The sequence below is a fragment of the Gymnogyps californianus genome, chromosome 29 (assembly GCF_018139145.2).
Source record: "Gymnogyps californianus isolate 813 chromosome 29, ASM1813914v2, whole genome shotgun sequence".
NCBI classification, from domain to species: Eukaryota; Metazoa; Chordata; class Aves; order Accipitriformes; family Cathartidae; genus Gymnogyps; species Gymnogyps californianus.
The window spans coordinates 2,220,188-2,248,088 of NC_059499.1; the positions used below are offsets into that span (position 1 = coordinate 2,220,188).

Here is a 27,901-nt window from a genome sequence, read left to right on the forward strand (position 1 = left end):
GCTGGGATTACAGCTCTCGCCCTGCTCGTCTCCACTTTCCCCAGAGCCAGGGTACGGGAAGCAGAGCGAGCACTTTCTGGTCCAGCTCCCATGCCTAGGAGGATGCCAACCACCCTCCTCTGCTCCCAGGTCTGCTCCGCAATTACAAGTCTCTTGTTTCTTTTCAAATCCAACATGTTTTATTACTGCTAGGATTATTTTTATTGTTAAAAAGAAATCACAACACTTTTCCAGTTCACAACATGGGAGCAAAAACAGGGGCATGGAGTTGTGTTTGTTTCTTAAGGTAAACAGAAGTTAATAAAGAAGATTAAGAATGTAATTATACCTCAGTGGTGTTACAAAAGGGATATTGGGAATCAATTAGTAGACAAGAGGTTCAGTCAAAATGGGTTATTTAATAGGACTCAAAATATACAGACAACTGAGCAGAGCAGAGGGCTACTAGTGCCCATCAGCTTCACCTTCCAGAGATGCACAAAAAAGTCTGGGCCAGGATCATCAGATGTTCATTAGGGGACTCAAACTGTGTGTTTTGACAAATCAACTAAGAGCACAGCTTTCCCACAGACCGGCAGAGCTGCAGAGACTCAGTGCTTCTGTAGCAACATTTTTCCCAGGCTCTCCTGCAGGTTACAATTCCAATTACGCAGCCGTCTCCCGTTCAGAGCTGTGTTTGTGAGAAGACAATGAGGGTGCTGCAGTTTGGGGCATGTCCTGGTTCATCAGGGCAGACGCCAACTCCAGCATTCACTGCCGAGATGCTTCTCGTGCCCATTAAGGTTCCTGGCATGGATGGGAGAAGCTACAGCAGCAGCGCCGCGGGGGAACGTCCAGTTCTGCTCTAAAGCTGTACGGTCAGTTCGTGGAAGCTCCGGATGGGCGAGACAGGGTTTCTCCAAGATTCACCGTCTGCTGCTTGACCTTGGCGTAACTTGAGAGCTCTCGGTACTTCGGCCGCGGAACCCTGAAGCTGTAACTTCCTCGAGGAAGCTGCCAAGCAAAGTTAAGGTTAGCAGAGACAAGGGCCAACTTTTCACTCATGCAGACAGAAAGTAACCACATGGCCTGGCCTCAAGCCTTTGAACAAAACCAACAAGTGCTCTACAACCTCAGAGCTATGAAAACATCTGTTTTCTCCCTTGGTGTCACCGGGACTGGGGGACAGAGTCACTCCTTCGTATGTGGTGACGGTGGCAAAGAGGAGAGGACCTGCCTCACAGCATGTGATCCAACCAAAACACCCACCCAGAACAGGGATCCTGGTCCCAGCGGCGATGCTCCTTCCCCTCAGCAGGCTCGTGTCAAACCCAGCAGCTCCCTCCCCAGGGAGGCAGCAGTGAGGAAGTGTCGGGGACTGATGGTCCCTGAAGGGGCACATGACAGAGACACTCAGATCAGGACTCATCTCCTCCCATGTAAAAGCAGCATCCTGAGAGCTGGCATCGGGGCTAACCGTTTCCCTGTGCAGTCGAGGGACAGCGGCAGGGTGGACGGATCATCCTCTGACTGACCTGCTCCTCCAGCTGCTTGCAAGGGGAAATGGGGGGCACTACCTCAGACAGCTACAGTTAGGAGACACTAATCCAAGAGGAAGTAAGTGAATGGCAGCCTTGGAGAATGCTCCGATTTTCCAGTGACAGATCCTCCCACCAGCCAGGATGAATTCAGTGAGGGAGAGCAAAGTGCAAAGCTATGGGACTGCGATGACCTGCCCTGGGGGACCAAAATCTGGAGCACCAAAATCTGGAGCACCCAGCACGGATCACCAGGTCAACATCTTCACTTAACACAGCCATTCATCCTTAAATGCTCCACCCCGTCCGGGAGGTCTCTTGTCTCTCCCCGTGCCGTGAATGGTAAGGCTTCCAGAACGAGGGCAGCAGCTCCTCGTGGGCTCAGCTCAGCATCTGGGCCGCGCTGGCAGCCCCACTCGCCTTTCAGTAACAAAGCCAGGAAGGCCAGCATTCAGGCTTGTTTTTCTGCTCCCTCTCAGTCTTCCTGTGTGGATGATAAGGCAGGAAGAGGCAGGGTGGAAACCTCCTGCTGAGGCATCCTTGACATTTCACAGCCAGGGCTTTCTGGAAAGCAGCCCCTTGAGCAGCCTGGGTCACTGCTTGTGCCTCACTCCCCAGCTCCTCAGCCTCGTCCCAGGGCTCACATCCCCAGCAAGACCCTCCCTCCAATTTCCAGCCTCTTTAGACCACGTTCAGATCTAAATAATGAGCCACATGGAAACCTCTGGGCACTAACCATTCGTTGAGTTGGATCTCAAGAAAGTTTTAACCCAGTAAAATGCTTAAGCACACACTCAGCTTCATCCCAGTCTCTCCTCTGTATGATTTTCCAAGGAAACTTAAGGGAGTTTGGGGGCTAGACTCCAAGGAACTGGTCAATTTGAGACTTATGCACAAGTCTGCCCTATAAAGTCAAGTGAACGGCTCAACCGCACGCCAGAGCAATGGTCCCACACAAAAACCAAAAGGCAACGCATTCAGAGACACATTTGAATAGGTGAGGTGCTTCTCAAGAAAAAAATTGTCAGGTGGAGATCAGCTGCCGGGGCTGGCGTTGGCCAACTGCAGAGGGAAAAAAAGAAAAATAGGTCGAAGCAGGGAGCAAGCATGCAGCAGTTAACGAAAATGTCTGGGAGTCAGGAGGGCTGGGCTCTGTGTCTTGCTCCGGTTCAGATCCTGAGATCCTGAAATCGGAATTTGCAAGACCATTCAGTCCTAGCCCAAATCTGTTTCCACTTAAGCCCCGTTACGTCTTTAGGAGCGGAGTTAGGCTAAGCATTTGATAGTTTGGAAAGTCCCGTTCTGGAATGCTTGCGGTGCGTCTTAAAAGCCTTGTATGGACACGGCTGAAGTCGCGATCACTGTAGCAGCAACTCTGTTTGTCAGCAAAGAATTTCTGCTCCATGCAGGACTGGGGTTGCATGGTGCTGGGTTAAGTGGCAAGAGAGATGATTTCTACCTTGATGAGTCTGCAAAATGAATTCCACCCATTCTGTCACCAGGCAGGCCTCAAAGGCCAATTTTATCCCCGAAACATGCCATGGCGTTTCAGTTGCCAGGCTTACACCTGTCATGAGCACAGATTCATTTCTCATCTGGGTGGACGGGTATGCGCAGCAAGCTGAGAAGTACGTATACACACAGACGGGTATTTGTTGGAGCTGCACCAAGGTCAGCTGCATCACGCCTGCACTCCGGCAGCCTCAGCCCTGCTTCACAAAGCACAGCGGAGCTTAATCCAGCAAAGCATGCCAGAGCAAGGAAGGCTAAACCTTGGAAACACAGTTGTTTAAATAGGTCTAAAAGTGGGTTAAGGTTTGAGACTAATTCAATCCTTTCCAGAGGAAAAAAAGAAACAACTTTGAAAGAATAATGCTTTAAAGCTTTTTGCATTGTTTTTGTTTGATTATAAGCTTTTATATGCTTTTGTAGGGTACTCCTGCCTGCAAAAGCCAAACGGGAGCACAGCCTACAGAGGTGAGCGCTAGACTAGGACCGAAGCTTGGAGCTAGTCCCAGTTTCACCAGCAAGCCAACAGCTCACTCCTGCCCTTCGCTGCTGCTCCCCACTTCCATCTTTCACGTGACTGGCCTTGTCTGGAGTACACACCGACCAGACCGTCTTCTCCTGTGTGCTGCTACAGCTCCTGCGCAGCCGGCTCTCCGAGCGCCGCTATCATACAAACACCAGGGCCAGACACGTGTGAGTGAACCTTCGCGTGACATCCCTATACATCTGTATGAGAAGTCTCTGAAGCCAAAGGAGCTGTGACGACTGCCCACAAAATGAAGCTCTGGCCCGCTGGCATTACTTCATCGCAGTGACTTACACCTGCCGGTCTCTGCAGTTTGGGAGGCAGCTGAATACTTTGCAAAACCACAGCAACGCTCCCACATAAGATCTGATGAGGCTATGTTACCAGGAAGATAGTTACTCTGGCAATGTGATACAGTGCTACCAGTTTCTAGGTTGACTCATTCCTTCAATATGCTGATCGAGTTATCTGAACATTAATGCTTTAAAAAAAAAATAAGATAAAGAAGTAAAAATCAGGATATACCACAAGTCCTACAAAAATGTGATTCCCCTAAAACAGGTCTAAAAGAGGTCTACCTGCCCAGGTTGTGAATCTTGAGGGTTTTAAAGAAATAATAAAAAAATAAAATCTCATGCAAATGCCTGCACCAATTTCCAGATCTCAACACCGCACCATTTAGAAATATGCATTCTGGGAGGGCAGCAGCCTGATTTATAAGAGGTGTACAGGAACATTGCTTGTGCTGTGGTCATTCAGCTCTGTGATTACAGCTAGAGAGCTGTCCCTCCTCCAGTTTTATTTTTAGGCATTAGAGTCAGGCAGACTGAGTTCTTAACAGAGAATGACTTGCTTTTATTTTTAAAGGGGACTCCTGTTTATTTGCTGTCTGGAGAGAAAGTTTGTGTGTGGAGAGGGAGATGCAGTGAGACACTGTCACTTTGTACTTCAGGAAGGGCTTGAAAGTGGGCAGCACGACCACCTCTGAGCAACTCCTGCACAGAAGGGCTCCCCATCTGGAGCGCAGCTGATGTAAGAGCCACATTCCCACCTGCAGCGGAGGGGTGAGCCGGAGCACACTAAAAATGCACCGTGCTGCGGCTGTTGTTATTTCCCAGGACCTTGAGGATCCTGCGAGAAACAGAGGGAGCATCTAGCGCAGTGGTCAGAGCGGGGAAAGCCTCTGATCAGGGTGCGAGTATCAAACCACAAGAATCTGAACTGATCTTTCTGCTCTACTCCAAACCCTCCCTCCCTCCCTAGTAAGGAGGAACCGCAGCTGGTCCAAACACTCCTCCCAGAGGCACAGGTATCTGGTGACCGGGCTGTGCCGGCGAAGCACACCACAGCCGCGTTTGGCACAACCGGGCTATTACTGTAACTGGGTAAGTGGGTCAGGCTAGATATCCCCTTGGATTAGTCACAGCAGGTTTGTGCTTAACCTGTGCTCTGGATGAGTCAGCCCCACGCGCCAGATGTTCCTCCTGGTCTTGGTCTTCCATTTTTAGCCGATTATTGATCAGTTTTTTAACCCTTTCTCCTCCAAACCCAGCAGAATTTCTTTGAAATCCATTTGCCTGTGCAGGATAAGAATGGAGCTGGTTGCCCGTGGGACTGCTGGTAAAACTGTTTGCCAACAGCAAGGAATCAGCTCCCTCACTTTGAATTTTCTTTAGGAAGCGGGGGAGGCCAGAGCCACTTCTTTCCAGCTTTCAGCCCAGAGAAGGGGAGCAGTTAGCAGGCGCTGCCAGCCCCATTAGGCTCTCTTGACTGCTTCAGTTCAAAGTCCAGTAATTATGTTCTTGGCTTTTCTCTCCCTGCCCTAATGCCTAAGATCCCTTTGCACTCTGCGTTTTGGTGTGAGCCCATGACCCCCCGCAAATGTTAACTTAAAGAGTGGAGAGCCCACAGATTTAACTCCAGCACAGTTTTGCCCAAATGGATCTGGTTCCTGCAGGTAATTATAGAAGTTGCTATGGTCAGTGTTAAGGAATGGCACCAAGTCAAGAAAGAACTCTCACTTTCACCATAAATATAATTTAAATACATATTACCTATGTATTTTTTAAACAACCTATGATTAATAATCCCCAGCCTTCCAGTCCTTCCATTACAGCTTATTATGTTGCAGGGAAAAAAAACCAGACAGGAGCTCTACGCTCAGGTCTTCATTTATCAAGCGGCTCGACCCATGGCCAGATGCGATGGCGTAGCTGCAGACGGAGTCCTCAGCATGAGCCCGCTGTAGAAGAACTGCATTAAGGGGGCAGATGTGGCATTTCAATTCTCATACGCTGGGCACAGCTCTGCAGCGAGCTGTTGCCTAGGCTCGTCATGCAGGAAAACACGTCCGGGAAGGCTTTTTTACCTTTTTGACAATCAAGTCATAATAGAAGTATTTTTAGTAGGGCTGCCAAAATTTCAAAAGCAACAGAGGCAGCCAATCTGGTTTGATTAGAAAAACACTGAAAATTCCTTGACAACAACAGATTTTTTTCCACCCTGCTGGCGTTTCTCAAAGGATCTCAAAGCCTTACCAAATGCATATCTGTACACCCTCCTAGACTTAACAGCGCGAGGGTTGCCTGTTAACGGGAACGGAGGGAAAAAAAAAATTAAGTAAACTGAGATGGGACAGATTTAAGGCCTCATCTGCAGCAAAACTGAGCGTGCACACCCAAAGAGATTTTCTGATCTTTGGATTTCTGCATTTCTCTGGCTTTCATCACTTGACTTTTCAGTGCCCCCGCTGCTTTAATGCATTTTTTTCTCACAACTCTTGGCTGCAGCCGGGAACAGAAGACCCAAGCCACACTCCCAACCCTATCACTGACTGACCTGCCCACGGGTAATGTCAGGGAAGAGGCCAAGGAATCGGTGTGCTACATGGATTTATCTGTTAGAGGCGGAGGAAGGAAGACAAGAAACAAAAATTTTCTCATACCTTGTAAAGCCACTGGGATTTTTTCAAACAGGGGAATAAACTCCAACAGCAGAGCCTGTTAGCTTCTGTAGCCCGATTTATTTATAAAGAACCCCTTAGACTACATGCCTCACTTCAGAACATGAGCATTGTTATTAGATGCCTGCCCCTATTTTGCGTCTATATGGATATAAATCCATAAAGGTCAACAGGGACAGATTCTCCTGACATGACTGTGCAGCGTAAGGAAACTTGAAACAGGCACGTACTATGCCCACTTTGGGACCCTCTTTGCAAACACAGAATGTTGCATTTTTCATCCCTACACAGAGTATTTTTCACTCCCACACTTCAAAGCATCTACTTACAGTATATTCACTGGACAATACAGATGGTCTCTCAAACAGATAAGCTTCCCACAAATATACAGCTCTAACAACTTAACCAGCTCCAAAGGCTTGTTTGTCTCCTGCTTTGTAAAAAAGCAGAATGGATATCCTTTAAGCCATCCCCCACCCTATAAACACAGATGTTGATCACAATTTAAGTTGGACTGGTAAGAACAATGAAAGCACAGGATTAGTGTGCTTACATGGGCTGCTCAGCGCATTAATATAAAAATCTCCTTGTTTATTGTGACATATCAACCCTAATCCAGCAGAAATAAGCAACAGTTCATTAAAGGAAGGCCAGTGGATTACTGGAGGAGTTAGGACACAATAAAATATAGGTTTCCTCACATTAGACACCTCGGTGTATTTGCTGAAATATCCGTGATCCTCATGCGCTTTGCTAGAATTGCAGTTAACACGCAGTGGACAGGAAAATTCTTCATTTCTCAGGTGTCCCGAGCGAGTCGGTTCGCTCCACGGCACAGGCTGCTCCTCCTCTGTGCGCAGGAGCTAAGCAGGCCAGTCCTTGCTCAAAGAGGGCTCGAGACTACTGACTCAAAAGTTCTAAGTTTTTATTATTATTAACGTGGCCTCTCATCATTAAGGAAATCTTATTCAAGCCACTAGGGAAAAGCAAATTGTTTGGGGCAGGGCTATTTTTAGAATGGGACCCTTGGCAGTCCTCATCCCAGAGTTCCCAGACAGGACCTTGTAGTAGTCAGCCCTTAAAAAGCAACAGCCTTTTTTTTCTTTTTTTTTTTTTTCACTTCATTCTTTGAAATGCAAATTTTGATACAGTATCCTAGTTTTTCTGTAAATAATTCAGAGACTGCGCCAAAACGTAGTCGCGGTAGAAGCCCTAACTAGCTAATGTTACTCATTACAGCACAAATCTAAGAAGTGGAGCCCAACAATGTAGCTGCAAACCTTGAACTTCATGAAGCAGAAGTGAGAGACAGTCCCCGCTCAGAGACCTTCTGGTGCATATAGACAAAGGACAAAGTTGCCCAACGTCACCTAATAGGTCAACAGCAGAGCTGGGACGGCAACCTAAAGCTCAAACCATCTTCTCACACCCCTCCTGCTCGCCACGCTACTGCTTCCCTTCTCCTACTCAACACGCTGCTGGTGAGTTTTCTCTGTTCCCCCCCCAAGTGACAGTTTTTGCTGAATCTGCTACACCGATACACTTTCGGGGCAGGTCTCAACCTCCAATATGGTGTGAAAAACTATACCATCCCAGAGATCTCCATATCGCTTACTCTGTTTTTTGTGTTTAGTGTGGAGCGATGACAGTACCATTCAGGTTCGCAGCACAGATGCTGGTAAAAGTTTGATGCAGGCATGGTGGTAGATGTCAAAGTCAGCCTCAAAATGCACTGGTAGACTAAGAGGTTACAGTGGATGCCAGGCTGAATACGAACCAGTTTTATTTGCGTCCTTGCAAGATGACAATTTACTTACTTAACTTCTTTCTTTTTATCAGTCAAAGAGCAGCTAGCATGTCCGCTGATCTCTTTTTCTTACTATTTCTAGGCCTGGCTAAAACAGGATTTAGTTCAAAGGCTACTTTGTAAAGCAGAAGGTTGAGCAAGCTGGGTAATTTGGGCAGGAATTGGTCGATATGTGGGCTAATACAGACTTGCCTTTGTAACCCAGTTCGTAAAAGCAATTTACTTCTGGGCTAGCATCGGTTCAGGAGCTTTCCAATCATCTGACATTAAGCTAAAGTAAGGGCCAAATTTCAGAGTGGGCACTGTGAATTTGGAGGGTTTGGGCATTTTTTCTGAGCAAGTGAGGACAGGAGCCACTGGATTTCCTTGCGAGAGAATTGTTACTGCTTCTGTGCAGGCAGCTTTGGAGCCTGAAGATCCCTTACAGGCATGAAAAGGAAGGGCAAAAGTGCAGGGATTTTATAAATACCACACTGGACTCTGATGCAGCAGCAGCACACGTATATGGTCTGAAAACCAAGCCATTTTGTAGCCTGCTCGCTACACTTGAGTCCACCTGTCAGTAACTGAGATCAATGAAGTGCTTGACAGCTGTATTTCTGACACACAACGCCTGTGGTGTTAATAGCGTGTGTTTCCTGAACTCCAGGAGACTGCTGAGGCACCCAAAGCTGTTAGTCAGCTCCGAAAATTTCATCCCAAATGTTGAGAAGCATAACTTTTGCTTCCAGTTGCAGGACTGCATTTTGTTTGTGTTTCTACATGGTAACGTTGAAGCTCTCCTTCCACCCCAGCTCAGAGCAGGCTGCTCCCTTTAAGCTCAGAGCAGCTGCTGGACAACACCAGGTTCTCTCCCAGGACTTAGATTTCACCACGCTTCCGGCTGCAACACATGGGAGAGATGTGGGTCACCTGTCACATTCCTGCCGTTACCCTCCTTCCGATAACCGATCGGAGCGTCATTACGAACGGGGACAGAACGGCGTGGTGGAAAGGAGCAAGGCACGTAAGGAAAGAATTCATGCTCCTTTGCTTGGCTAGCAACAAGCCGTGCTGATAGGAAACAATCCCCAATGTGGTCTAAATTTTCACCTGCGCTGAAATACTCAGATGAATAATTTGGGTTCAGGAACCATTATTTGTATTTATAAACCAGACATTTCACAGGAAATAAACCAGGCATTCCATATCGACAGGAATTTTTGGCCAGCTACAGCAAAGCAGTTGCAGGTTTCTGTACAAGCCGCCTGACTCTCTGTAAATCCCGACTGAGACCCTTAGGAATGGCTCACTCAGCTCAGCGCAGGGGACATGAAATACCATCAGCATTGCCCGACACGAGCCCTTCCAGCTCCGACAGTCAGCTGCTGGAACACCCCAGAGACAGTGACCTAGGAAATCAATGAAGCTCAGCGTGGTCAGTGCTCCCCGGCATTGCTCAGTTCCTGGAGGGATTAAGCCCTTACCAATGTCTGGCCTCCCAGGAAAGGCAACTCGGAGCGTACAGCAAACCAATAAGGAAAGCTCCGTTCTCCAGGGAGAGAAGCAAAAGACACAGCCAATACTCTGCAGGCTTGTGGGCGGCAGAGAGCCTGCTAGCAGTGTAATCATGGCACTCAGTTCTAATCATAGGTACATTAACTTCACTGCTATCAAATGCAGTTGCTCCAGATTTCAACAGGAGCAATGAGACCACAGTCAGTTTTGAATTCCTGTGTGCCGCACTGGCTTCTCATTCATATTAGAGTGTGTGGTGAATTATAAGCAGGAAAAACTATACAGATCTACTTCCCTGTCCTTGAATTCAGTAAAATGCACATTAAACCTTCAGCTTGGTAATAAGTCCCTCAGCCATAATGAGCAGAGCTGGGCTTGGACCATTTACACACATTTCTGTGTTTTACTGCGTGATGAAGATCCCTCAGGCGTCACAAATTCATGCTCATGTCAGCAGTTTCACATACACAGAATCCACAGCAAAGAATACGGTTATTACCTTTTTGTGTTGTGGATTGTGGTCCCACCTAGGACGATGCGGACCCCCGGGTTGGTGCGGTTAAGGTTATAGACAGTCAGCGCCTCTTCATAAGTTGCCCCTCCAATGATGAACACAATAATGTCTTGGGGCCTGCAATAAAGATGCAAATGTTGAGACGGGATCAGACAAAACACAAGGATAAATCCTGTACCACTCACGTTGCTGAGGCAACGATCCCGATGATTTCTCTCCCCAGACCATGTCTCATTTCTGTGATGCGCTGGGCTCAAGACTGACAACAATGTGTAGCCCATTAAATCGCTTTTAAAATACTGTCTCTCCTAAACATTTACACAACGTGCTAACGGTCCTTAAAAGCCTCCTCAGCAACACCCACACGCTGCATCCCTGTGGAGCTCCACCATGACACATACGCCAATGTTTAATGCATGATCGAGGCACTGCTGCGGCTGTTAAATTAAGATCAATTCAGGAGTCAAACGAGGACAACAGTGGTGCTTCAGACCTCTCGGGCTTGGTTTGAAGGGCACGGATCAGCTGCAGTTTTGCTGGCTGATCACAGAACTACTGGGATTTGTGTGTGAGTTTACCTCTGAGGTTACATTCCCTAGCCAGCCTAGAAATACAGGCTGTTACAGAGAAGTAGCGTGAGGGGAAAGGGGGGAAGGAGGGAAGTGCCTTCATCCGACAAAGTACAGAACCAGCCATATGCCCTGCACATTCTGCTTTCAAAGGAAGGCTGCACCTTCCTTGCACCACCCTCCCCAATCGCTTACGTTTTCCACTCTCAGGGATAGCAGAATGTGCTTGCAACCCATAAATCAGCTCTGCTACCATCTACAAGCCGAGAGAATGATTTCTGCAGAATCTACTGCGAAAAGGTGTGGATCACATCCTGTCAGTCATCCGCTTGAGTCAGAGCAGTCAAGTCTCGACACAATTAACTTTCTGTTGCAGTCTCAAAACTCATCTCTGCTTTCCAAGCAGGTACTTCTGCTAGAATACAGCTGCTTGCTGCAGTGGTGGAAGCAGCAGGCATTCATCTGCTCTGTCTGTGCAAGCTCTGGATCAGTGACAAAGCAAATGGAGCATGAGACAGGGATGACCCCGGAATGCACGGAGACGCTGTGTCTCTGGTTACTCCCTGCTGAGAAGCCAACCTGCAAAGCCCTCGACACCTGTTAGTGTCCAGGGGAGCAACACGCGCATCGGAAGGACGAACATCTGGGACTTCTTTCTTGGCATCACTGAACAGACAGTACTACCAAGAGCAAAACTGCTTCTGCCATCAGAATGGGACACTGGCTCGGAACAAGTGTGTTAGCCATCAGATCCGCACAACTGCCTCCCTGCCCCTGGAGAGGATGCAGAAAGGTAAGAAAAATTAATGGAAAAGATTAGCGCACACCCCTTCCCAAAGTGATCTTTGTTACCAATAACCTTCCAAATCATAAGTCTTTTCAGAAAGTTTGGGTTAGGTCTGCATAAGATGATTTGGACAGACAAAAGGAGATTTCAGAGATGCTTTAGAAGGTGCCGGTAGTCTCCCTTTGCGAGGTGGAGAGGGAATACTGCAGCCTCGATGCCTGGAACGTGGGAACCCCATCATTTCAGGCACACCTCTGGTGACACACAGCGTTGCTAATTCAACAACAAAAAAGTTGTTGCATTCAGTACAGTTCCTCCACAGGTACTATACAATTTGTTATCCTTGCGACTACAATAATTCTAATAATGGCCAAGACTTCCAGTTGCAGTTTACTGCACAGCTTCCTTGGAAAGAAAAAAGCTCAAAGCGGAATCCTTTGTAAGAAGTCAGCAATAGTGGAACATGCTACGTTAGATGCCTTACGCCTGCGCTCTCTGGACAGAGCGGCGAGTTTTACCCTGCGCATAATTCACCCCTTCCAGCCAGGAGCAGTGGTGCCGGCAGTGCTGCCCTCAGGATTTCAGCCACGCAGTCTGTGCTGTCTTCACCTCCCTCCCAGAGCCCCAGGATTCGGTGTGCTCATCCCTCCCCGCAGAGCTACGCTGTGTCCCCTGCACGGGAACAGCCTGTGGAATCTTCTGCACTGCAGCCTTAAGATAAGCAGGTTATATATAGCAACCGCGCATTCAGGCTGTGCAGGTTCAAACATCTCACCGAGGCAGACGGAGGTTTCTGCACCCTAGTGACAACACAAGTCACTGAGCCAGCCCCAGAGGACAGAAGAGTGCTGTACCTTGTCTTTTTAGCTACGGTCAGGCATACGGCTTTGGAAACTAGATGCAAATGTGCCCAAGTCTTTTGGGGAGAGAAATCAAAGGGAGGGGAGGCACAGCAATGAAATAATCTGATAAGCCAGTGCCAGTTGCAGAAAAAGTATACCTAAAATCTCCACAAGGCCACTTTTATCGTGATGCATGTAAAAGATGCGCCAAGTAGGCCAAGCCACACTTCGCTTCTTAGGGCGAATGTCTTTTAGGTTGAGAAAGCTGCACCTCCCCACAGTCCAGTAAGCCAGCTAGGACCTTTAGGGTTAAGGTACCGTTACTAACTGGAGCACGGGAGCACCAGAGCACCAAAGAAACAAACCAGGCAATTTCTCACCAAGAGGTCTTGTGCAGACTGAAATCCACGGATCAGTCTCCTGGTACCATCGTTTCTACATTTTTGGTTGGAACTATCAAAGGCCCAAGGGATTTAGATGCCGAAGTCGTGTGGCTAGCTCTCATATGCTCCTCTGGAATATCGTAACATGTACCAGCCTTTAAATTTGCCATCACCTTTCACTGTCACCATGACACCAGCCTAACCCTAACCCTAGGGCTAAGGATTAAGCCTGGCACGGGGCAGTGGGGGCAGAACGATAGCCCCTCTCCCACTCGGGTGCCTTGCTCAAAGCTTCCGGCATTTACCCTGCAGGCTTCTCTGAGACCAGAAGTGAGCTGTCACACAGAGGCAGACTGCCACGGAAAGGACAAAGGGATCCTGGTGTTCTCATGAAGTGCCCAGGGAATTACTGCTTATATCAAGGGCAAATAATAAGCAATTTCGGAATAGGAAGAAGCTCCAAGACTGTTATAGGATTAGTGGGAAAGCAGTCTACAGCAACACTCGCTCCAGCTGTTGCGCTCCTCAGCCCCAGTTTGTGGATGTGGCTATGTATCTCCTCGGGTTAACTATCAATTTAACAGCTAAATGCTCAAACACTTCAGACAGGAGGAAAAAGCAACTTCCTTGAACAATCAAGGACACAGTCAGAGTTTTGCCTTAAAAAAAATCCACAAAAGGCAAACCATACTAAACACAAGATAATATATATGATTTAGGAATAGCACTACTTTCCCTAATCTTTAGGGCAGTATGTGTGAGCTCAGATGAAAAAGCATACAGCCAAATGGTTCCACATCACATGCTGCAAGCTGATGCTTCCAAAAAAGGAGATTTTATATTCACTGCCTAAGGAGATACCTCACCCATCCCTTTAGATGTGTGTCGGCTATAGACATTTCTAAATGGTTCCAAATTCTTCCTCTCCTCAAGCAGTCAAGAGGAACTTTCCCCTCAACAAATCAGTGGGAGAAAGATCATGCCGTCATAGAATACTCTAAACTAGATGATATCGGTGAGTTCTCATGTTCCACATTTAAGTCTGAACTTTGATGGGCTTTCAGAGAAGGTAACTTTCCAAGATTTTTCAATAAGCAGGTAAGTAATTGTGGTAATTTGAGAGAGACATGGAATGGGCCGAGTCCCATCTGGATCCCCAGGGAGCAGCCTGCCTTCTCCTACTGCTGTTTCACAGGCTGCTGCCTGGCTCACGCACAGCGTAGAGGACCCATGTTTGGTTTTAAGAAGTGCAGCAGTGACAGAGCTGTCTTGTGGTCTGATTACAAATTGTTGTAAGAAGTGGACTCTAGCCATCTCTAGGTAAGCACCGTCAGGCCCAGTTGGTCTGGTCGGGAAAAATGCCCTATAAGAGAAAATCCCAGGTCAAAGCATAAACAAAGCAAAAGCTCCACCCGAAGGGGAGGCTTTGGCAGAGCCTGGCGAGCAGAGCACGCCGATGGGGTCACAAACCTCCGCAGGCATTTCGTACGGCGTGTAACACAGCTGGGGCTCCCGCAGACTGCTGTGACCGAGAGAGGCTTTAGGAACTTTTCTAGCTAGCACTTTCCAGCAGCAAGGTGGAAGGGACTGCAGGTTGATGGCATACGAGAAAGGGGCGATACTTAACACAGCAGGAAATAGAGGAGAAGCAAAAGAAAGCAGAATTGCTTATTGCTCTCTCCTAGGAACCCTGCTCAGTGCTTTGCAAAGATTCCCTTTCCTTCACTGCTGCCAATTTCCACAGCTGAATTTGGACCAGGAGCTTTTCCTCCCTTGCAACAGCGTAATGTTTAATACAGAAAGAAATAGTTAAAAAGAATCCTTTCAAATTCTTCGCTGTTCAAGCAACTGCATCCCTTTGATCAAAAAATATAAAGCCTTTCGCCCTGACCTTCTGCTGAACTCCTGCCAATCACTGTAACACCATCCTCTGAAAGCAGAAAGCAAGAAGACAGTGTAGCCCAGTTTGCCTTGGGCTGTGATTTATTATACCAAGTTTTGCGAAATTATTAAATTTAAATTCCTCGCTCGGTTGGTTTGGCACTAAGGCAACACCATCAAGTGGGCCTTTTTCTTCCAAACCTGATAACTAAAACCCGTTTTTAGATGAGCCCCCGTTTTCATGCTATCGAATATTCATACTTTAGAGGTAACACAGTGCTGTGGCCCCCATTTTATGCAGCAAATAAAGATCAGACACAAAAGTATGTAGGTGCCTATTTTGTGTCAGTTACAAACCCTCATTCCTACAGCTCTTATGTCTTAAACTCAACAAGATCTACCATTCCCATCGGGAAACAACCCTAACAACCACGTGCCTTACGCTTTTGATCATTTTGCAGACATCTGATGCAGCAGCAGCACTGTTGGACCCGGCCACAGTCCGGGAATGACGGTTGTTCTAATGCTGCAAGTAAAACACCTTCCACAGAACCCTGGGGCATTTAACAGACATTGGAGAAGATTCAGGGAATCGCTGTGATGACCTCATCATGGATCACCCAAAGGAAGCAAAGCAACAGCAGGCTCTTCTCCTCAAAGGAGACTACCACTAGAAGGAATAAGAAATACCCGACCAGCACGCTGCAGAAGCTTAACTTAATTTACAGAAAGGAAACTGCGGTACCAAAGAAAGGAGTGATTTGTACAGAATGCCGTTAGAGGAGGACTTGTCTTCTCTCTAGAGATTCAGTGCCCTCACTCTGAGGCCCATATTTACCTTTAATGACTTCACTGACAACAGATTAGCTTAGCTCCAGCAAAGTCAGCTAGAACCAGTCAGCCAGAGTTCTTTTCAATTAATTACAGTTATTAGCCATATCCAGCAAGATCCCATTCTCATCGGGAATAGTAACTGGCTCAGAAGGGAGAGCTTGCAGTCGGACTATTTTTGGTACTCTACAAATAAACGCCAGATGGCATGGCGTGAAGTTAGGGGGCATGTTGAAATCCATCATGTGAACATCCTGGCAGCTTGGTGCAATGGCTTCACCTTTACCTGAGCCCTTACAATGGGAATGTCACATCTTGGCCAGCAAGAAAAGACAACCGTATTTCAGTCTTAATAGCCCTCTCCTACTTGAGAATACAAGAAAGACCTACCCAATCAAGAGATTTCTCTGCCAAGCCTAAGTTTTGTTCATCTCCAGGCAAACAACAATGCAAGCGGCAGCACTGGGAGGAGCAGAGGTATTTGAGCTCCGAGCTCTGCCCTAAAAGGCCCCACATACCTGTCACGGAGAGTGTTGGGACCCAGGTAGGGGTACTGGCTGTCCTTGAGTTTTCCTTTGATGAGCTGATCTAGTGTTTCGTGAAGGAGAGGCTGGTGTTGCGTATACACATTCTCAACACCCTACAGTGCAAGAGAAGCTCTTGTTACGAATTAATACAGCAAGGCAGCAAGCGAAGAGAGAAGATCAGCAAAGGCACATAAAAGGAGCATCACCACCTGATGGATACATCAAGTGTTAACCGCTGAAGTTCAGATTTAGAGAGGCTTTTCAGCAACTAACTCCCATTGTCTTCAATGAGAATTATGCCCTAAAAGCCCAGTGCACTTACTATTAAATCTCTGAAATCCATGACACGTGGCATTGCACTGCATGCGAGTCCTGCTCTGTGAACTGTAATTTTGACTGAAACTGTCATTATTTCATCTGTGGCAGATCCGTACCTTCAGTCCTTTGAGGAACTGTTTGGTGATGGCTACAGCATCCTTGGGACTGAACAGGTCACTGCCCCGGACCCGTTTCCCTCCATACTCCACAACGGCAGACACTAGCTGTACAGAAAGAGGCAAAACCAGAATCCTATTAACCTGGGAAACCAGCTTCCCGGCAGTTTTTGTCCAGTTAGGCTCAATGGAGGTACTGGAACGAATACCAAGGAGTCAGGGAGATTGATCCCAAGCAGATAATGCAGCACAGAGAGAGGCAAGGGGGAAGAGAAGAAGTATTCCCCATATCCACCAAGCAAGTCCGTCTGCCGTGACTCTGCCTGCATAAGGAGAGAGGCTTTCATTTCCATAGTCTGCTGCAGTGATAGCAGATCTTCCATACAACGTGACATCATCCTGCTTCTCCACCTCCTCTCCAGCTGCTCACTACACTTGCCAAGCACTGCCACCCTCTCCCTCCCAGCCAAGCTCCTTTTGCAGACTCCAGAAGTCCTTTGCTGCAACTACCGCCTATTCAGCAGGAGCTGGGGGAAAGAGGTGGGGAGGAAGAGGGGAAGGAGAAAGGAAGCATGTTCCAGGCCCCGTTTACATGCCACACACCCGTCCTAGCAGGCTCCTGGCACGCCTGCCATCTCTGCTTTATTCAATCCTTCATAATATCACTGATTTTGGAAATGGAAATTAAGTGATTAGTTATGCCTTTTAAAGTAACACCTGCAGGCCCCAGCCAAGCTCAGGGTTCTTTTCGCAAGGTGTGGCGCAATTCAACAAAGAAGGACTGTGCTAAACGAAAGCAGGCAAGCTTTACGCCGATTAACAATGATTTTCCACCTCTGCGCCCTCCTGTCCCACTCGTTCATCCAGCTGAAGGAGAAATGGTGCAATTACCTTTCGGTATTTCTCCGACACACCCCTGTTCTTGAGATCTGTCATCAGCCCTGGCAGGCTATTGCTGCTGTGCCGCTCGTAGTGCAGGGCATAAAGCATCACCAGCCGGGCAGCGTCAAACTCCGTCACCTTGGGGTTCTGCAGGAGGCGCCGCACGTTCTGCAGCAAGATAGAGAGCAGTATTAGTGGCGAGGCCTTCAAAGGACACTAAATCAGTCTAATATCAAGCCCACTGCCTAGCAACAAAATTGCATGCAGGAGGAATGCAAGAGAATTAAATTGTGTCATAAGCAACAGAGCCCAGCTTCTTATGTGCTCTGCGGTTAGATTTACTGGAGTACAATGGAGTGCAAGTTGCTTTTGGGTCTTTTCATGAAGCTGGGAATTCACAACCCAATTCTGTTGTCCATTCCTAACTCTGCATAACATGCTGCGGGGTGAGCTCAGCTTATCGTATGCCTCCCCTGAAGGGGGGCGGCAGCAGGCACCCACAGAAACCTTTAACCCTTGCCCTTCCCTTTCCAACTTGAGTAGAGCCAAAACTGGCCCACGGGTTCCATCGTAATATTGACTGTCGAGAAAAAAAGAGCTAGGACAATTACACAGGTTCTGTTTTCTTTTGGAAGGTGCGGGGCAGAAGCATCAGATAACCTTTGGATGTGAGCAGTGGAGGAGCAAGTATCAAGCATTTGGAAGCAAAGGAGGAAAGGAATTAAAGCATGAAAAGGAAAAGGAAGATTACAGCACTGGAGGTAAATACAGAAATCTACAGTTATTACTTCTAATATGCAGATCATTACTTTTTCTGCTGAAGAGAACATGATACCATGGTAAATACAAAGGGTGCATGCCCCAAAGAGGCTGCCTGTTAAAGTACAGACCCTTTCCAGAAAAGTTCCAGAACCCCCGGTGCATGCCATTTACCCTCCCGGGACTGCAGGCAGGATATAATTGCTTCTGTAAGTTGACAATTGGCCATATAAGTGCTACTCCTTCTCATTACAACTAAAAGCACTTATTTCCTCTCTGCAACCTCTCAGTCATTGTGTCGAGTCACAGAGCTGCGATAATGGAGTTAACAGAACAAACACCAGAGCCAAGCTGGTAGCTTAGGTGAGCAGTGGGAGTAATAAGCTTCTTAACTCCGAGCTTTGAGATGGATCTCAAAGAACAGGCATCAACTACCAGATGTGTTTGCAGACATCTGGTTAGGGCTGGACAGATGCTTTAGGACACAGCGAAGTCTGAAATTCTCCCCGTGCTGAACATTAAAGCAAAACAATCAGCCTGTATTAGCTCAAATGCATGGGAGCAGAGGAGCTGCCAGTTTTACAGTTGCAGAAATGGCAGTTCCAAGAGAGGGAGAGAACCAGTTAGGATTTTTTCCGCTCTGTAAGCTTACATGACCTTCAAACACTCCAAAAATCCCAGCATATCTTTGCAAGATTCTCTCACCCACCCAATACAGGTAGGCAACATGGAAACATTCAGTGAATAGCTGTGAAACAACGTTGTGAAACTTGTTATTTACCACGCTGATTCAGCTATATTTGCTGTAATTTGTTTGACTGATGCTGACTAGTTACAAAAATAGAGGATAAAATCCTGGCTTTGAGGAGGATCAACAGGAGTTTACCATTAACCTTGGTAAGGTCAGGAATTCACCTGCGAGGGTAGGGACAGAGTCCCACGGAGATGTTTGCTTGCAAGATTTTTGGTCCTGCGCTGGCAGCGCAGTGGCAATGCCTATATAAGCGGGAAGCGTGTAAAACAGAAAACCTATTGTCCATCTAAGGAGATGGGATTCAAAACGTCCCATTCATCTCTCAAGGCTCATGTCCTATGTCAGGATTAATAAGAGACCAGGGGAAGAATAACCAAAATGTACTGTACGCAGGGGCCCTAGGCCACTGAGAAATTAACAATTGCTGAAGTTACATCAGTGGGAGAACAATTCTGCCTTTATTTCGTGCACTGGCTTATTCTTCATTGTTTCTGTGGCCTTGGCCCTTCACTGCCATTAGGAGACTGCAACAGGGAGCAGCCTGGGGCAGTGCAGCTAAAGAGACACTGATCTCTCATGTAGAAAGATACCAGTTCCATAGTTTTGCATTTATTTCCTAGCTGCTACATGGTTTCCAGTCAGTCTCAGTTGTTAGAAATACAATAGAGCCCTTCAGGCATGTGGCTGTAAGCAAACTGCAGGCAGCTTTTCTGCTTTAAAAACTGCAGAAATACCTAGTTAGTGCAGCCTAAGACCTGAATGAGCACCAAGGTGAACTCCCGGAACCACCCTGCCATGACACTGTGGCATTCGGTGGGGGCTGACCGGCCTGCGTCTCTGTCCACTTCCCAGCACTGCCACATACTCTTTTAACCGTAGAGCCGGTAACGCAACGGCATCATCACCAGAAGTTCACATCATCCCTTTCTTCAACGAATCTGAGATAACTTAATAAAAAGTAGACCAACATTTGCCAAAATGGTCTCCAATGGCAAGCACCCGCGTTTCAACACTAATGCTCTGTGCTGTGTTAGTATCAGAAATAACAGATCACAGCACAGACACGGTGGGCTGACGGATTAGAATGCAAATATTTGACTTTTAAACTGCAAAGCTTGATCTCGAAACAATGATACAGCAAGAGAACCTCAAGTCTGTTTTCAGCAAATGCATTTTATGGCTACGTTCCCACTTCAATACTTAGTCATCTAAATTCTACCAAATATAAGCTATCGAATCATATCTATATGCTCGCCAATCTATATAGCTGCGATGACTTCAACAGGCCTATACTGATTCACATCAGCTCAGGATCTGGTAATAGATTACAGTACTTGAAGAGTCTAATATTATCCCCTAGCCACCCACTTGGAGCACAGAATAACAGAGGCAAAGAAGACATGTATTTCAAATCTGTTGAAGATGCTTATCTATTTTCTAGTCAAATTGCTTCTCCAGTATTGTGTAAAGGAGTCCATTAGATGATGTAAGTTCTACCTTAGCTATAGAAAATTAAGGAATCATTTTTTAATACTGAGTCGCTGGTTGAACTCTGCTATAATACAGTCACGCTCAACAATACTGCTATTTTCTCGAAATAGTCAGCAGCCACAATTCATCACTATTGACATACTGTCAGATACTAGGTCAGGTCATGGAATCCAACAAGCCAGCATGGGGTCAAAACTTCAGTCTATACTCAGCTATAACAGAAGTCTCTGTTAGGCTTTTTCAGTCCTCTTTGCCAAAGAAATCTTTTATCTAAGAGGCTTTCCACTGTTTTTTATTAAAAAAAAAAAAAGGTAAAAGCCAGCACCTCAATGAATAGCCTGATTTAGACAGTTTCATGGATTCCATTTCTTCTCCTCCCCCACAAATACAACAAGCTTCTGCACGGGAGTCCAAGCTTTTTTTTACTGGTGCCTGCACAGGCAGCCTGCCAGAAGCCAACTGACTGCATATAATGAAGGAATGTTGTATTGTGAAATGTAAAGACAGAATTTGCAAAGATGCTTCTCAAGCCGGTTATTAACTATGATTCATCCCCATCTGAACCGAACGGGGAGGAGAAGAGTAATTCTAACATCTAATGTCCCAACCCTGCAGGATATCTGCATGCAGAACTCCCACTGACTTTCAGTACCAAACTCCCATCAACAGGGGAGTTACAGGATCAAACCATCTAGATTCAGACAAAGGATCAAGGTCGGGTTTTGAGCCCAAGGTACCTGGAGAGCACTGGAATGGTCATTCTGGCAGGCCAGCTCCTGCTCCACTTCAGACACCTCCAGCAGGTTCCGCTCACCAACCAGTCGAGAGAGCTCTCCCACCACCGTCACATGCTTTGATACCGTCCCTGACATCTTCTTGAACTGCGGGTAATTCTCCACAAACGCCTGCAACGGGGAAACCAAAGCAACCGGTTCTTCAAAAGAAAAGCAAGAGACAGCGGATGTGCGCAACCCAGCAATAAATTGTACAAACTAATTTGCATCAATATAAGCAAGACCAGTGCGGGTGTATGGATGATCGGGCACCTCAATCCCAGGAGCCCACAGGCTTTCTCCAATTACCAGGAGATTTCTGGAAGGGATGTACTTTCTATTTACTCTTAAAATAAAAGGATACAGAAAGTATCTCCAAAGGCATCACCAGGATTCTTTAAATCTTGAGCAGTGACTGAATTAATAGCCTGTGCTCTGAGCTGTTGCCAAGTGACCCAGCTCCGATATAAAGTCCACACAGCCATACTGGAGGAAGCTCAGTACTGAAACCAGAGTTTACCGATTCAATTGTAGGGCTTGGGGATCCCAGCAAGCTTTAAGCAGCAGCTTAGGGAGCAGTCAGAACAAGCAGGCCTGTAGACCACACTGCAGTGGTGCAGAATGGCCTATCGAAGCGTCTGGCCTTCAGTGAAGAACCACTGTAATGAACACAGTGCAAAAAGGAGGTTCCCGCTCCACAAAACTAGCACGCCACAGAGATGTGAACTGTTGGTACTGGTAGCGTGGACTGTCAGCGTACAGACAGGAGCGATCTGCACTATCCTGCAATGGATGGGATTTAAAAAGTCCAGTCAGTTACGTGTAGATTGTCTGTACCTTCATATCTGCTATGGATTCCAGCTTCTGCTGCTCCTTAGGTTTCCTCCTCTGGAAATCCTCCATAAGATTCTTGATGTTACTGCCAATCTCTGCAAAGTTCAGGTACATGTTCTGCACGGAACAAGACAGGGATCTGAGAGAAAGCCGTTCCAACACGAGTCTTGATGCAACTGGAACAAGGTGGCACTCCGTGCCCAGAACACTGAAGTGCCATTGCACGTCGTCTCCCTGAGACCCAAGCTTGAGCAAGCAGCTCTGCAATTGGTCCGGGTTTTATTTAAAACTATAAACGGGACACGTTATTTCATGTCAGATGCTACTTGCACTACACATTGATTTTCATGTCAGATGCTACTTGCACTACACATTGATTTTCACCACTTGCATAAGCTATACAGTACATCACCACCCTGATGCTCAAAGTCATTGGAAAGTTCCTTTCACATGGCAAAACAAAGAATGGAACCTGATCCCTAAATTCAGCTACTGATGAAGATCCCCACTGAGATACCTACGTTGGCGTAGAACTCGTCGTTCTCAGCAGACAGGACCACCTCTCGGAGATCCTTGCTTATTCCCGGTACCCGAGAGAGGTCGATGCGGTTGTTGTTAATCCCCAGCAATTCGTGAACCATAGCCTGGTACGTCCACTAACAAGGATGGTGAAAGAGAAAGGCAAATGATGACCTCAGTAAGATAACAACAGCATTGGAAAATTAATGGATTTCAGGCTGAACTCAAAGCAAGCCAGTTTATATTCCTCTAGTAACACACAGCGGATTCAACCTGTGCGTTTCTCAAACTTTTGCCAGAATGTTACAGTAAGAAATAAATGCTACTTCTGTTATAATCAGACGGGCATCCCATGGAGCAAACACAAAGGAAAACCACCCCGTTCCAGGGTGCTTACTGTAGGTACGTTCAAAAGACACGACTCTCTAAAAGAAGAGCAGTGGGGATTAACATTCCTGTTCAAACAGTTCTGTTTGCCACCATTATCTGCCCCTCCTCTGCCTGGGCAGGGAGATGTATTTTTGGCTGCAGAGGTTCCACAGTTACAAACTGTACAATTTCCTACGTGCTCCTTTGCTTCTTACGCAGCAGTAGGAGTGTGTGTTTCTGCACATCAGTGAGTTACTACATTTATCCTGGGAAGACTAATATTAATCTAGAGCGAAAACTGAAAGCTGATCAGGGCACCGACATGCCCGGCACTCCATTTACATTCACTTGAATCTCCCTTCTGAATAGAAAATCTCCGCATAGCAGATAATGCTTTTGGTGCCCTGTGCTGAGTGCAGTCCTTAACTCTACAAACCACGTGTGAGCTGGGTTTCTGACCGTCAGATCACTCCAATAATACAAGTATCACCACTAGCTCCTACGCCGCCAGCGTTACAGAAGCGCTGGCTGCTGCTGAGGTAGCCCGGCCGCAGCTCCAGCCGTTGCCTGATCACCAGACTGACCTGTGTCTAAGCGTACCCCACAGAAATGAAAAGAGACACACCGACTGTTTGATGCCAGAATCTGCAGCACAGCAAAGGAAAAAAAAAAAATCACAATAGCTACATAGTAAATACTACCACCCATCAATAACACAGGGAGAAATACAGCAGTGCAAGGTCGCTCAATAACTGTGTATGTCTGCTGCCAAACAGCCCACACAAATAAACCCTTGGAAAGGGCACTGCCGAGACATGAGGACTCCAGATGTAAAGTGTGTCTTACAGAAGTGGCCTGGTTTTCCAGGGTGCTGGCTACATCTGCCGCTGAGGCCAACACGCACAATCCGTGCTCAACAGTCTGAAAAATCAGGCCACGAGATAAAAGAGGGATTTCAAAAATAGGGGCGGGAGGCAATACTTTTTACCTTTCAAAATAAACCATGCCCTGCCAGGGCGCGAACTCCGACTCGCTGCTACCGCCACAGGGCTCTGCGCACTTCCAGAACTCGCGTTCCTATCTCAGCCCTTGCACAACCGCGAGATGATTCACCTGGTTCAGAAGTGGGGTGATGGCATCGTCAGACCGGTCCAGAATGAGAAGTAAAGGAGGAACCTCAGTGCGCCGAAAGTCAAACAGCTCGTACTCTTTAGTGATTACTTGCTGTCGAGAAAAGGAAAAAAAAGCCACTTGATCTTACGTATACCCAGAAAATGCTTCCTCTTAGTCTGGATACAGGTGAACAAAAAGCAAAGAGCTGGTGAAAAATAAGTTGTGCTGCTATCTTAGTCTACACTGCTAATGAAGAAATAATACCTGCTCTCAAAAGGCACCAGGTAACCTACTGCAGTTTATGACACTCGCAGGAAATGGGGGTCTTCACCTGCTCCTTGGCTGGAAGCAGGCAGAGATGAGGGATGTGACCTGCCCAAAGCCGTGCAACGAAGTAAATGACAGAATTTACACTGAAAAAGGGTATTGCTCTCAAATGGATCAATATGTAAAAAAATCAAACAAAATTTAAGTACATTGCCAAACTTATTTAACAGCGCTGTAGGTTCTCACCATACCTTCACACATTCAGCAAGCCTCTTTGCTGACTCAGAAGAGAGCTGGTACCGAATCATGGGGCATTTCTTCAGAGACAAAAGCAGAGCAGTCAGCCCTTGAGTTGTCCTGGACAGCTGAGCCGGATCCCAGTTGCGACCCTGGAAGGAAAGGCTGCATCTAGTATGGATGCACCGTCCCCAAACTCTTTCTCACATAAAGTCTTATTTCTAAGTCTTAAAGTCTCACAGTAAACTACAGTTTGACTGAAGGAGCAGGTACACCAGAGGCCACAATCCAGATTCCCCAGTGTTCCTCCCCTTGCCAGTTCCTTGTAAGGACCAGCTCCCCCCTTACGGACCCCCAACAGCACTCTGCCTGCTGGGCAGCCCACCACCGCACCCAGCTTGTTGTGGCTACTGGTCTCTCTATTAACCATCAAACAAGGCCCTGGAGGAGCATTAGCTTTTTTCCATACCTGGCAGCAGCCCAAGAGGTTGAGAGAAAAAACGTGTGGATTCACTGCAATGTAATCGCCATAGAACTCCTGCCAACAAGTGAAAGCAAATACAGTTAACGTGTCTTGCCAACCCTTATTCAGCCTACAAGAGTACATGTTCCAGCATCAGCCACATTAACACTAACACCCTAAGCAATGCACAGACTCATTGACTCTGATCATTTCTCCTTCCTCCATGCCGAACCTCTCAAATCCCTATGCTTCTGCTGACAACTCCACTGCCAATTTGTCGTGTGTATTTTTCGAGTACGTAGCTCTTTGTCAACACCACAAACATGTAGCAGCCTTGTGAAGCACAGATGACAGCAGAACCAGCAGCGGCTCTGACAACTGGAGGGCAGGCAGAAACAGGGGACACAGGAGTTTTCCTTTCTTTTACTTTTTAATCCCACGTGCACGTTCATCTTTTCTTCCATCCTAGACTGTTGCACAGTGCTCTGCATACCGTTCAAGAACTACAGAGTCCGCCCATTGCCACAGCTGAGTTTGTTAGCTTGTACATTCGCTTTGCTGGTGCTTTTGGATTAGGAGATCTATTTAAAATATTCAAAATTCACCTGAACTTCAGCCACAACTTCCTGTTCATCAGCCTCCGCTAATGACTTGACATCACTCTTACTGATCACGTTACTGAAATCTGAAAGAAGACAACAGCGAAAGAACTGTCAGGCTCTGCGAGGGACACATAACACACAAGAACACCACAGAGCAGTACGACCAGATTTTCCCCTGGAGCAGGAGCAGATTACAACAGCGATCCTTTGACCTTACACCTGCAATTATTATGCAGACATTATAATCCAGAAGTTACCTCGCACGGATACTCTGAGCTAATTCCCTATCGAACTTTCTGTCCCTGGTGCTAATATCCAGCACGTGACTGCAGCACTGGATCAGCACGTAACGGTCAACGATGGCTTAAACGTGGGACGCGGCAGTGCTGGAAAGGCAGCAGTGGCTCTCTCTCCTCCTCTCCCTGGCCTAACCTCTGCCTGATTAAACACCACCATGTACAGCCCGCTTGTAGTCAGCAGATTTATGTGCGTAAAAGACAAGTAATATTAAATGGCTGAACATTAACCGGCCACGTCTCTGCTGAGCTCCTCGGCATTGCTGTGCTAGCAGGTCACCGCCACCCTTTCCAAACCGGTGTCCCCTCTCGCAGCCCGGAGCCTGGCTCCTCGGCGCTGCCTTCCTGCAGAGCGGCAATGACATCTAGAGGCCACTTCAGCTCAGTTCCCAGCATCTCACCAAGGGATACCTGTGCTGGAGGACGAGACTTCAACACAAAACCAGCTGTAGTTGTTCTGCTTAGTTTCCGAAACCACAGAATATTCTGTGGCATGAGCAGGACATGTGAGAAACACCTCCCTGATATGCCAGGCCTTAGAAGATGCCGTGTAGCAGGTTTAGTCCAACGCTGGGACGTGAAGTCTATCCTAAATTATTTACCTTCAAGATCTGGGCCAGTCTCCATCCAGTGCATCTCAGTTTTCCTTATAATAAAGGCACTTCACCCCCAGCATTAGCCTTCTTTCATGTTTACGAAGCAACATGAAGCTTTAAAATCCCAGAAATTTTCAGGGATAAGCCACATCGGAGGAATGCAGATTTATGGTGTTGCTTTGTAAAGATCTCTTACGAGTTGCTTCGGTTTAATTATTTTATTTTATAGGTATGTACCCTTCGCTAAAAGAATTTGGTGACCTAAACAGCATAAAAACTAGAATTCACACATTGTTAGCATTTTAGCAAAGGCCTGTCAGTGCGAGCGGTCACAAGTGTCTCACATCTGTATTTTCTCCTGAACATCAGATCGGTCTCTGACTGACAAGTCTGACTCACCGGGCAGAACGGGACATACTTACAAATAAAATAGATGCTGTACTTTGGCCTCCGCAGCTCCTGAATGAGGAACTCCACGTTCTCCTGGACGAAAACAGCACCGGGGAGAGCAGATTTAAGAAATGTCCCATAAAAAGGGACTGGAGTGGCCTGTGCCCCCTCGCTGTCCCCATCGGACGCACAACTGTCCCACCACCTCAGGCGAGGGAAGGGAAGGGAAGGGAAGGGAAGGGAAGGGAAGGGAAGGGAAGGGAAGGGAAGGGAAGGGAAGGAAGGGAAGGGAAGGGAAGGGAAGGGAAGGGAAGGGAAGGGAAGGGAAGGGAAGGAAGGGAAGGGAAGGGAAGGGAAGGGAAGGGAAGGGAAGGGAAGGGAAGGGAAGGGAAGGGAAGGGAAGGGAAGGAAGGGAAGGGAAGGGAAGGGAAGGGAAGGGAAGGGAAGGGAAGGGAAGGGAAGGGAAGGGAAGGGAAGGGAAGGGAAGGGAAGGGAAATGCCCGAGGCCGGGGCGCCGAGGCGAGGGGCAGCGCTGGCGGGGTGCTCTACCTTGGTGGGCCGCAGGAAGCAGATGGCCTTCAGGTGCTTCATCGCCTCCCTGTTGGCGGAGTCCAGGCGCTCGAAGAGGTACACCTCCTTCTGCAGGATCTCGGACTGCGTGTACACCATGCTCACGATGCCGGTCTGCGGGGCGGGAGGCGGCAGCGCCCGTCACCCCGGGCCTCGGGCCTCGGCCCCGCCGGGCCGCCCGGCCCAGCAGCGGCCCCCACCCCGACCCGGTCCCGCCGCTCACCGTCTCCCGGTCCATGAGGAGCACCTTCATGCCCGGTCCGCTGTCCTCGATCATCTTGGACACGTACTGCTTGACGGCCAGCACCGCGTTCATCTCGGCTCCGCTCCGCTCCTTTCCCCTCGGCTCGCCTCGGCCCGGCCCGGCTCCGCTCCGCCGCCCGCCTGGGAGTTGTAGTCC

At 47.6% G+C, this 27,901-nt stretch overlaps 1 protein-coding gene across 1 annotated transcript; it reads right to left on the reverse strand.

Moving 5' to 3' along the window:
* Positions 1–191: 191 nt before the first annotated feature.
* Positions 192–27,817, reverse strand: VPS45 (vacuolar protein sorting 45 homolog). Its single transcript, XM_050912391.1, has 15 exons — positions 27,725–27,817; positions 27,481–27,615; positions 26,964–27,024; positions 25,653–25,732; positions 25,054–25,122; positions 24,599–24,736; positions 24,081–24,191; positions 22,601–22,735; positions 22,083–22,196; positions 21,210–21,377; positions 17,478–17,636; positions 16,587–16,694; positions 16,144–16,265; positions 10,318–10,449; positions 192–993 (listed from the first exon to the last, which is right to left on the reverse strand). Exons 1-15 carry the CDS (start codon positions 27,815–27,817, stop codon positions 906–908), a joined length of 1,713 nt encoding a protein of 570 aa, XP_050768348.1. The 3' UTR covers positions 192–905.
* Positions 27,818–27,901: the final 84 nt, after the last annotated feature.

Coding starts and splice junctions, on each gene's coding strand:
- VPS45 (XM_050912391.1), bottom strand. CDS start 27,817: ATGAACGCGGTGCTGGCCGTCAAGCAGTACGTGTCCAAGATGATCGAG. Junction 25,123..25,652: donor AAGTTGTGGCTGAAGTTCAG/GTGAATTTTGAA, acceptor ACTTGTTGGCAG/GAGTTCTATGGCGATTACAT. Junction 10,450..16,143: donor CCCAACACTCTCCGTGACAG/GTATGTGGGGCC, acceptor TCTTTATTGCAG/GCCCCAAGACATTATTGTGT.